Source organism: Mytilus edulis, chromosome 1, assembly GCF_963676685.1.
Source record: "Mytilus edulis chromosome 1, xbMytEdul2.2, whole genome shotgun sequence".
NCBI classification, from domain to species: Eukaryota; Metazoa; Mollusca; class Bivalvia; order Mytilida; family Mytilidae; genus Mytilus; species Mytilus edulis.
In genome coordinates this window covers 100813353-100826070 of record NC_092344.1, presented here as the reverse complement: position 1 = coordinate 100826070, position 12718 = coordinate 100813353, and the positions used below count along the sequence as shown (strand labels likewise).

The window sequence follows — 12718 nt, the reverse complement described above, 5'->3', positions numbered from 1 at the left end:
ACCCCTTGTGTTGATGCCAGATGGGTCAATATCTCGTTGACATAAAAAAAGAAATCACAATTTTGCTGGTTTATGTTTCTTCAAAATCACTGAAATTTGTATGAATGATTGATTGATTGATTGATAAAGTTTTATGCCACTGTCATCCCTATTGTGCTTTTTTGTGGTTAGTTTTTGTTGGTGGAGGTAGGAGGGAGAAACCTTGAGAGAACCACAAAACTTTGGTAAGAAAACTGGAAATCATAGTCAATTAAAATTGGAGTTGAAAGCACCTGCCACATGTGGGGTTCAAACTGACAACATCAGGGATCATAGGCCAGTCATACAGTACCAGTAGTTTAACTTATAATTGGAGTTGAAAGCACCTGCCACATGTGGGATTCAAACTCACAACCTCAGGGATGATAGCACCTGCCACATGTGGGAACTCACAACCTCAGGGATGATAGGGAAAGCACCTGCCACATGTGGGATTCACTGAACCTCAGGGATGATAGGGAAAGCACCTGCCACATGTGGGATTCAACAACCTCAGGGATGATAGGCCAGTGATACAGTACCAGTAGTTTGACTTATAACTAAGACCACTGGACCACCAAGGCCCCAAAATTTCTTTCAAAACTTAATGCTCTGGTCAATGCATTATGTAAAAGGTTTTAAAAATTTACTTCAAGAGAGGATATTTTTGGTGGGATAAATAAATTACAGGATAACAATGAGAAGGATTTCAAACATTGCCTTGAAGTGAGGATTTTCATCTTCTGACAATTACTTTTATCAACAGAGCTCAGTATGACTTTCCATTTTTTTATTTTTTTTTTCAAACTTCACTGCTTATCTCTTTCCTTGAAGCTTGTCTAATTAACACCAAATAGGATGAACATTCTTACAACACTAATCTACCTCAAGTTATTTTGGAGCCTAATATAGCCAATAAAACCTGTTTCTTTTGTGGTTAATCTTCAGTTAGCAATCATAATCCAGCTAACTTAGATTCTCACATAGGGTGGTCTTGGTTTACAGATAAGACAAATTTTAAGAGTATCAAAAATTTCTATCACCTGGCAATTTTGACCACAATATATTATACTTTGGTCATTATCCTAGTTTTAATTTCAATTTATGAGGATCAAATTCATTTGTTGCTCCTGTGAAATTATGAGATTTGAATGGGTTGATTTAATCTTCAATGGCTTACTAACTTGTGAAGGGTATTATCCTTTATAACAGCAGTAGACCACATAAGCACACCTCTTGATATGATGGTCATAAAAACTTTAATAATGTTCCTTAACATTAACCCTGAGAAAATTATTTTTAAACTAATATCAATGATTTTTTTTCTCTGCTCCATTATGGCCTTCATTATGTATTTTACTCAAATTGTTATTTAATCATCCTAAAATTAGATAACCCAACAACAGATTTGATATTGCTAAAACAGAATTAAGCATATCAATAGGAGAAAATATAATAAATACATCTAGCATTACAATGTGATTTCATTTCCTCACTGCAACCACTGGGTGGCATACTGGTATGGTATGAAAAAGTAGAAAATGTTGTATGATTGCCCATGAGACAACTTTCCACAAAAGACCAAAAGCAACTATAGGTTCATGTACCAAGCATATTTAAACAAGAAAAAAAACTTTAGTTACAGATTATACTACCAAATCATATCTTGAGACTTCATAGCAATGGCTGACTTGACTATTAAATTATGTGTGACCACAGAGTTTATATATAAACGAAGGAGTTCGAATACAAATGTATGATCGCCAATGACACAACTGTCCAAACAGACAAAAGAACATCATTGTTTACTTCACATAAAAAAATGAGAACAGATTTCATTTCAAAGATGACTGCCTAGAATTCTCTCACAAATGCTGACTTGTTTGGACTTTCTTTCAAACAGCAATTGTGTCTACTATATTTAAAAAAATATATAATCAAAATCAACTCCACCAATTTGTAAAACAATATAAAACAACTATTCCGGATAAACACATACCATGTACATCGGACAGTAAAAAAACAACCAATAAAATAAGTAAGACTTTTCATATACATAAAAGCCAGAATTTCACAAATAAGTGAAAGTCCAATGTACATGTACATGACCTTTAAATGCAAAAGGGGACTGTTCATAGTTTTCAAAAGTCTAAGCCCTTCAGTCATAAAACTTAACTTGGTACCCAGAAAACAAATGTGTGCCTGAAACATCTCTGAGTCGGAGTACAATAACAGTACTCAAAAACCATGTAACTGTAAGTATGTTTCTTTCAATAATTCTTAACACATGACTTTTAATTTTTGCAAGGTGCACCTTTGATTTGAAAGTTTCAAAAGTCCTGGACCATTAACTTTCCAAATTTAATTTTAACCCCTGAAACAGCCTTTAAATCCAAGTACAAATGTTAATGCAATACAAAAAACTGTGAACAAATATATTTTTGAATCTGTCATACAACAGATTATAGTTAATCTGTCATTTTAAAAGTAAGTTAATAGGTCAATCTTATCAGCAAATTTATGTTCAATGTTATCATTCATCAATGTATTTTCTGGTCATTACCTTCAAACAAGCACCTGTCAATCAAATGATTTAAAACAGCTGTCAAAATTTATTGCAAGGTAAAGTGTTCACCAGAGAACCCTAGACATACAACAAAAGGCATGTACAATAATGATGGTAAAAAAATCAACAAAAAATTACTAATTGATCTTTTCCCTGCTACTGTTTGCTAAAAATATTCATGAAGAAAGTAGCATCTTAAATTGTATCATTTACATTGATGTTCAATCATTATATTTTTTCTACAGCATCATTAGCAGTATCAAACAAAGCATTCCAATTTACTTAGACTGCTTATGACTTTCTATAAGAGTGAACTTGTAAAATGCTTAGGAAAACCTATAATTCAAACAGTGATTGGACATAACAACAAACTGCAGCCAAGAAGTTTAAAGAAATTTCGAAGTGTTATATTCTTATTTATAGGTTCAAAACGTGTTACATGGAATCTTAATTCATAAAGAGAACTGAATTATTATCTACTCACTTAATAGATACAAAATACATATTTCACTTTTGTTTGTCTAATAATCTCCCATTATGTTGCTAGTGATTTTAATCTTTTTTTTATTCTTTTGTGTACCTGAACATTTGGTCTACTAAGTGAAGATGCAACCATTACTGGACTAAAAAACTTAAAGCTTGATCAAATGTTAACAAAATTAACGCAGAGGAGGATTTTTTTTTAAATTAAAATAACAGATGGTTATAGGTATACTTTTTTTTAACATTAACATAGCCTATTAGGTATACCGGTACTTCAATCAGACAGCAACTTAAAAACACATATTTAAAAAAAAACATTGTGTGTTTTCAATGTTCTACTATATACTATCTACAGGCTGTAAGAAGATTGTATCTCTCACATAGCAACTACTTGTATATAAAATAATTCTGAAACTAAATATATAAACCTGCAGCAAAAAACCCTCTGTTGGTTCAATAGTACTGTATTGCTGGGGGTAGAATGGGTCCTGATCCCGAAATCACAGGCTTAAAAACATGAACTCCTGAGGTGCTGTACTTAAGAAATAAGAATTCCCAATTCCCCAAAAGATCAATCTCGAAATCCTGAGCTTAAAAACACCCCTTCCCGACATCCCGAAAAAGGTCCTGCCCCCTTTATATTATACTTTCAGAATGAAGTTTAAAATATTGTAAAAACCATGTGCATCAGCCATCTACATGCGATAGTACATTACTAAAAACATCATCTTGTGTGATCATCAAATTGAAGTTCAGACAGCTTAATCAGATAAATTTGTACCAATTTAAAAGCATTTACTGCATTAAATAAAACTGTGTCAAGAACAAACCAATGACCAACTTAATAACTTACATAATCAAATAGATACAAAAATAACTTTCTGACACCTAATTGTACAATTGGCTTCCAGACTTTATATATACTAGAACACACCCGTGATTGAATTAAAGTATATAACTATGCGCAAGCCTTATTTTAGTATTAGTATTGTCATCTGTTAAAGTCATGCCGATTATAAGATACACAGTTTTTCTCTGCTTTCAAGTCTTTCTGTTTGAACCCGTCGAACTGGAACTTATCAATTATTGGTAATATTAATTATTTGGAAAACAAAAGGTCCTGGAATGGAGTATTTTTTAATCAACAGCATTGTCCTATATAAGTTATAAGTAAAGTTGAATTCTTTGCCTCGCTGTTTTAAGTCATTGCCCACTATCAAATTGAAAACTGTACCTATATACGCCTTATTTTTAGTCCAGATTTTTAGTATTCATATTGTTATCTTAGAAAGTCTAACTGATTAAAATACAACAATAGGTAACAATTTGACAATTTAGTAGTGTCAACCCTGTGGTTATGACCTGTGTATATAGCATATTAATCCTGAAACAACGTTTGGTGGTGCGCCTGTCAGATGCGGAACGTACAGATAAGGTAATAGGTAACAGGTGAATATACTATTGGTATCGGTAGCGGACTCGACCCGGAACTTCTTCATTATTGGCAATATTAATTACGTGGAAAACAAAAGGGCCTGGAGTGGTGTAATTTTTAATCTACACCTTTGTACTATATTAGTTATATATAAAGTTGAATTCTGTAATTCATCGTTTTTACGTGATGACGGCTGACAAATTGGACCTCGTAATTTTAGTATTATAGATTTCACAGGGCTTTAGTATTTAAAGGGATATGAATAAGAATAAATTCAAGTGCAATACATGTGTAGTCTGTAGATGAGACAAACCTTAACAAAACAACAAATACAGATATCTCAAGATCAACATGTAGTCTTAATAAATAGATTGATTGATTTATTGGTATTCAATATAAAAAAGATGATGTGGTATGATGTCCAATGAGACTCTTCACGAAGGACCAAATGACACAGAAACTAATAACTATCGATCACCTTACAGCTTTCAACAATGAGCAATGCCCACTGTCAGGACAAAACTGTTTTTTCATGAGTCAGTTTTAAAAGGTGGAGTAGGCTGGAGTGCCTGGAAAGAACCACGACCTGTGGTAGGGTTATAAGTCTTATAAGATGAAAAAAAAGCATTTATTTTAAATTCGTAAAGCAATTAAAGGCCACACAATGGGGACAATTGAATCAGAATGACATATTCGTTTTGAAATGAGAAAAGTACCAATACTCAGCTTATCCAGATTATTCGGGCTCATTTACCAGATTCAACATACTGCTAATAAATAAACATTGAGAGTTACATCATTTACAAACATTTGAACCAGAAAAATGAGTCGATTCCAGAAATAAGCATACTGGATGCAGTATCCTTATTAAGACATGCCATAAATGTGAAAAGGTATGCTTTATTAATAATATTGATTGTACATCATTCTTAATTTTAAAAATCAAAATCAAAAAAGAATTTTCAGACATGAGCTTACCATAGGCAGATACAGAGGGCTAGGCCCCCTCTTTTGTGGGAAAAATTATTTTGATTATATAGCAATATTGCTTTAATATAGAAGCTGGGTGTAACTTGCACCTAAAATCTATGTCTGGTTACTCTCAACCAAGATTTGTTAATACACCTCTAATGCTTTAGTTTCACAGAAAATTACAACTAGTTAACACATAGTTTATTCAAGGCTGGTGGGCATATATCATGTATATGTTGTCTGTACAGCATATTTTGAGTTTTTAAAACACATTTTGATCTATGGCCTTGGAATTTTAATGTAAAATTTTTGTTTCACAACTAAAACTTTCATTCATTCATTTGATTAATGAGATGACTGTAAACCGAATGATTTTTCTGCTTGATAATGCATATTCTCTTTATTTGAGGAAAACAAAAACAATATGAAATGTAAAAACATCCACATACAATGTAGAACAACAAAACAAATAAATTAAAACCTTGTTGTGAAGGGATAAATTATATTTCAGTACAGAAATGCTTGTAATACATACAATGTACATGTATAAAATAAAGATAAGTAGAGAATAACTGAAGTGCAAACTTAGCAGATTATATTGGTTTGTAACAATGCATTTAACAGGTGGTTTAACCCATCTGAAAGAAAATCCAATAATTAGTTTTTAAGTATTTAAGAAATGACCATTGTTGTTCAAATGTCATTAAAAACTTAATAATGAAATTTTAACAAAAAAATCAATCAATTAGTTTAAATATCAAAAATGTATTATGTATACAGGGGCATAGCTAGAAAGAAACAATGTGCAAGCAACTAAAAAAAAATAATTTTGGGACCCTTTTATGCAGAAAAATGTTTTCTTTTCTGGTTTTCGGTCATAGGACGGTTAAAAGAGGAGCTATATGTAGATATGACTTATAAAAAATTTATGAATGTAAAACTAATGATAAATCTTCTGAATAGAGTAATACATAAACAACACATATTTGTGATACAGAATTTACTCAAAATTGTCCAAAATCTGCTCTTCGAGTCTAGGCAGAAACAAACTTCTCTATTACTTTAATTGTCACTGAAATGCCGATGAATATGCAGTAATGCTAGTAACTGTCGTCGTTCATTGTTGATCGCACATTTGTTTTCAACATACGCAAAAAATAATGAGACTTTCCAAGGATTTTATAGTTACTATACAAATCCTTGGACTTTCCAATACTGTTTTGGCGTGTTTGCAGGGGGATTGGCTCTGGTAGTCTGTCGACCACATCACCTCGGCATATTTTCAACGATATCAAGGGTTCTGATAATTCTAATGCTGATTGGTACATTCCACACTGTAAAATGTGCTCCAAAAACTACATGTCTTAGACTGAGTATTACAAATTCAAATCTTGTAAAAGATACAAGTTACTGTCAGATTTTGTCCCAATCTCCAATAACACTTTTATTTTGAAACCAAATGCCATTATTTAATGATATTTCACCAATTAAAAAAGTGACGACAACATAGGTGTTTCCTTTAACATTTAATCTATAAATTTTTATTTTGCCATTTTTTTTGCATGCCGAATCGATGTGCACGCAACTGCGTGTTAGCGTATAGGGAGCTACGCGCCTGGTATAAGAAGGCAACAAATTTACATTTCAATCTACTTCATTGATAGGGGATGCCGCTGTGGTTATGTTATCCCGAACCCTTTTCATACAATTAAGATTTTTAAATTTTATATACTTTTTAATACATTTTGTATGTAAAAATGTAACCTTTACCCATATAGATTGGGTTGTGTCAAAAAAGGGGAAATTTGTGGATAAAAACAGTCATATCTGTGACCGAGAAAACTACAGGGCTTCTCATATATTTAAAGTCTTTATTTCCTGTGAATAACACTGTTACTTTAATATAGTCATAGTCAATTTAATTATTGTCAGCTTGTTGTCTCAATACTGTATCCCATAACCATTTAATGTAAATGTGTATGTGCTAATAAATATCATGAATATTGTCTATAACAAGTAATGAAAACTTATCATATATTTCTTATAGTTTTCCCCCACCTACATTACACACAATAATGTGACCTGTTCCAGCGACAAATCACTGAGGGGGGATAGGACCGTTATCAGGACTCCAGGAACAGGTGTTTTTAAGCTCTGGATTTCGGGATTCATCCTTTAGGGATCAGGGAATTCTTTATTTGAATTTCAGGATGTTAGGATTAAAATTTCTTTAAATTTGGGACCTCAGGGATCAGGACCCCTCCGACCCCCGTCATCACTGTCACCTTGTATATACCAGGGACATATAATACAGTCTGGATACACAATCAGTGGCACTCGCCGCAGGTGAGCTATTTGGGAATCTGAAAAACTATTGCATCATTCTAGTTCAAGTTTATTAGCCCATCATGACTTTAACTTGCAGGTTGGTGGTTCTGTTGCTCTAGTTCTGTTGTATCTTCGCTCATCTACATGTATATCGTTTCGCATTCGGTGCAAGAACTGTGTTTGTGCTGAAACCGGAAAGTTGTATTCTAAACACCGGACCAGGCCGTCATTTTTTTCAGGGAAAGAATCCAGTTTTCATTTCAGTAATCAGGTAATAGCGTTATTGTAAACTTATCAAAGCGATGATCTAATATAACTATTTTACGATCTTTCCGATAGTAAAGCCACATTAAATCTTTTATTATTAAATATTTTGATTACTTTTTAGTTTAACAGGTCCAAGGTATAAATTACTTGCCGTTTGACAGCCTTCGATCATAGGTTGGATTAACTATTCCTTTTATAACACACTACTAGCATGACATAATAAAACTAATTATATTAAAAACGTTTACGTTTCTGAGTCCATGGTCATTAACTGGTCCGATCAAAATTTGTGACCTTTATGGCTCATGGGGACGGGACAATTAAACAAAGTTACATATTATGGAATATATCAGTGTGGCATGCCTCATTGTTAACTTCCCAAATGCTTCGTTGAAATAGTCATTATGTGTATGTTCAGGATTCTTTTACAAAAACAAAGGAGAGTATTTTTTCTTATTGTCGAAGGCCGTTTGGTTGCCTATAATAGCTTACATCAATTTTATTTGAACTTTGGTGTATTGGTGTATTTTTGTCCTCATAGGCAATTAAACCACATCTCCTTAATTTTTAAAAGACACGCAGTCAACAACATCATTTTGTCCGTCTCGCCTGAGTCTTGGGTCGATATCATAGTTAATAAACTTGTATAATCATTATGACATTGTATAATATTGACATATATACTTTAAGCAGTGTGATATTGACTCTCCAGTAGGTTTACTTTACATGATGTCTTTACTATACCTTCGATGATCTTTATGATAATAAAACCTAATTTATGTAAATGACATGTTAATATTGTCTTATGTGATACGTTCGTTGTTTCAGCACTGGTAATGTACAAAAAGAAGATTGTAGTTGGATATTCAAGAATAGAATATCAATAAAATCTTATATATTCCATACGGACATACTCGGCCTCTCAAATTAGACATTGCTTAGATATTCTATTGCTGAGTCGAGACCGCTGCTGGTGGCCTAGCTAATTCCTGGGGGGTGTTAGAAGCTCAGCACCCAGAGACTTATAACATTATCATACCCTGTACTGATAAGTTGTCAAGAAAATAAGTAGCCTCATTGGGTCATAACAAGAAAAAGAATCATTCTGATGTGCTAAGTTTCAATTTTTCGGATTAATTGTATTTGCAATAAATTCTACATTTTCATGCATGTAAAAATTATAATAACTAAGGTTCTAACTCACTCAGGCAAAATGACCTTGGGTGATTTTACTATCCTTTTTAGACCTCTTTTTATAATACAGCCCTCTAGTATTAAATGTACGTCATTGGCTTTCAAAAGTTTGGGCTTGAGCATTTCTGATCAAGATAAATTCAGACAAACGTACTTATTTTAGATCCGTATTGCTGTACCGTAACAAGAAGAAGACTTGGTCACGGCCACTGAGAAATCAAGTTTGGTTTAATTTTTGGTTCATGGTTGACCAGAGGCGGATTTCGGGGGGGGTGGCAGGGGGCCCCCCCCCCCCCCTTTCTGGAAAAAAATTTGGTTGGTTATATAGAGAATCACTGAAGCATGACCGGAGCGGGCCCCCTCTTAGGCAGTCAGTGGGCCACACTTGGGAAAATTTTTGGATCCGCCACTGTAGACAACATGTAACATGTAATAATGACCGTGTAGGTCTGGAACTTTCCAACTAAATATTCAGCGGAAATGTATTAAATATATTCTAACAAAATATAAATTATACGAAACGTAATTTTAGTCTGTAGAAAAAAACTATGTGGATTCCATTAATATCCTTTAATCCCTCCACAAGCTATATTTTGTGGTTTATCTATATCAAACAAGTATATCAACCGATTTCTGTTTGACCAACATAGTTTATCACAGTAGAATTACATAAAGGTTGACAAACTTTAATAATTCAACTGTAAACCGTAGCTAAAATTAAAACCCACACATGCCGAGACATCTAAATATATTGACATGCTAGACCAAAACACGAATATACATGGTCATATATTGTTTATTTTTAAAAATCGTGCAGAAAATATAAAGTTATTTATTCTGAAACTAAAATGTTAAAAAAATCACACAATATTTATATTTCCATAAAAAGTGTTTATTATATGTTCGTTCATATATACATCTGACAATAGCACTTTCACTCACCCTTTGTTAGATAAATACTGTTCTTAGTAAATGCTGACAAAAAGAAAACGAATTCAAAATATCAACTGATTATGAAATTACTTTTTCGTTTAAAAATCGTAGGCTATAACAAGAGACTCAGTAAGATAACTTCATCCTTTAAGGGTTATACCTATACAATGCAATTCAAAATTTACATGTATTTCAGTTGCACATGTAGTGAAAAGAAAAGTATTTTAAAAATGCAGTGCAATTTACATCTTATATAACAAATTTAGCCTATGAAATAATAACTGTATTGTTGCACATATAATCTGATTTACCTGGTAAAATGATAAGAAACTCACCTTGTCCTAAAGAGAAATTAAATTCCAAAATAAAAATTAACACAACGTAGCAAAATTGTTTGATGAAAATCATTTTTGGTAATTATGCCTTAATAAATGCTTGATTCAGCAACATTCTTAGACATTTCTTCACTTTCCTATTATGCTAAACACCTATGTGAGCAGACGCCTTCATTGAAGTGCAGAATTTAAAGGTAAGACAACTATAGCCTGTTTCAGTTAAGTAAAATATCGCGAATTTAAAAAAAAGATCGGAAGTAAAAGTTTAGGATTAGTAAATGAACAATTTTAAAATCATATCAGAGTTGTCCTTTTTAGCTAGGTAAATAATACGTAATATGTAACATGAGAATAATATGTATCAAATATATATTTTGAAGCTATTTCTTCAGTTTACAACTTAGTATACATAAGTAAGGATGTTATCAGAGTACAATTTATTAAAGAAAATAGTACTATAGTAATATAATATGACCAAACTCGTTCGAAAAATACAGTCATCTTCGTCCACCAAATACTGAACTTAATGAGAAAATTTTGCATTGTAAAAAAAAAATTACCAACAAAGTCAGTGGTTATGCCCCCTTACATATCTGTGTATTCCAAATTTCAAAGTATTCAGAAAAAAAATAAGATAAAAAAGATCATGAAAAAATGCCTGTCATCGTATTTGGACTTTCAGGTATTTTGTTATATTTTGATCGCGATGTAGATTTCTGTCATATTGGCGTTAAAATTTACGATATGTATTTTTTAGTCGTATTTCATATTGCCAGGACTATAAATATATATTGACTTTAGAGGTGACGTTTGATTAAGGTATACTGTTCCCAGATATTGCGTTTTATATAGAATGGTAGGTCATACTCGTTTTTTTTTTCTGATTTAGACTATGAATTTTAATCTCAGAGAAATTGACTGTTATAATAGTAAAACAATTTCATACCACAAGCAGCATAAAATACTGTGACGGTAATTTTAGTTCCAGAATCTTGGTGTTGCCCTTTAAAGAGTTTACATGCATAAGCCTGCTATACTGTCTTGTTTTTATTTGTTTCGATACTTCGTATATATAGAAAGGAATGACTCTTATGGAGATTTACAGAAATAACATGGCTTTGAACTCCGATATTTCACTTACTGAAGGTAGCATTTTTTGTGATACATGCGTACCGGTCCGACGAGTGCTTCTTGTAAATTGTTAAAATATTGTGCTAATACACCACTATTTTACGTTAGGATAGGATTGAGCGCTCACAAAAATGTTATACCCAACATATTCTTTATGTGCATGTACGTCACAAAAACAAGAGCCTCCAATCCAGTGGGTGCAGTGGTTTGTCGTTGTCATTAAGGTCTTCGTCGAATGTTATTTAAGAATTGAATGCTTCTTTTTGTAAATTTATTGGGGTGTAAAAACGTTGACTGAAGTACATTTTATATGAAGCGCGGAAAAGCGCTTCATTCTAAAAATGTGCGCACGGTCAACGCTTTTACAACCCTATAAAGTTACAAAAAGAAGCATTCAATACATATAATTACATTGTTAGCTATGATCATGAAAACACGAATTTTATATATTTTTTTATTTAATTCACCTGTGCACTTTATTGTTGGACCACGTGTTATCATGAATGAAAAGTTGTATTGAGCAATGCAACTGCTTACGGAATAACACGTGATGTGCAGTTAGCCAATCAGAATAAAGTATTATAATGAAACATATATCTAATTATCTTAAATCAGCCCGTTAGTTAGGATGTTATTTTGTTTCGATGTAATTTAACTGAAGGGCACATATGTTTACACAGCTGATTGACTTCTCATACCAAAAAGGAAAAAAAAATAAGATATAAAGTCTCACAATTTTTGCTAAAATTCACAATTAGAAGTAACATGTTGGTTTATTTCCAAACTGATTAAAATGATTAAGATACCCCAAAACTGTAATTGACAGATTTGGTTTAATTTTGAGTATTTGTTCCAAAAATATACAAAAAAAACACATCCTCAACAAGAACTAAAACTTATCATATTAAAAAGTATGCCTTGAAAAGGTATTCGTCCGTTTGTGTGAAATATTACAAAGCTATGTACAATTTACCAATCTGTATAAAATAGGCTTCGACAGAAACATGTAGCGATGAAGAACATTCTAATAGTATTTTCAAAGTTTGTAGAACGATT

At 32.4% G+C, this 12718-nt stretch overlaps 1 protein-coding gene across 3 annotated transcripts in view; it reads right to left on the bottom strand.

Moving 5' to 3' along the window:
* Positions 1-10743, bottom strand: part of LOC139516133 (laminin subunit alpha-2-like) — a 104324-nt gene extending 93581 nt beyond the window's left edge. For 2 of the 3 annotated variants that reach the window (XM_071306024.1, XM_071306031.1), the window contains exon 1: positions 10532-10743. In XM_071306024.1, coding sequence (XP_071162125.1) covers positions 10532-10604 — 73 coding nt within the window. In that variant the 5' untranslated portion in view covers positions 10605-10743. The remainder of the gene's footprint in view (positions 1-10531) is intronic. The other variant, XM_071306015.1, reaches the window with a different exon arrangement.
* Positions 10744-12718: the final 1975 nt, after the last annotated feature.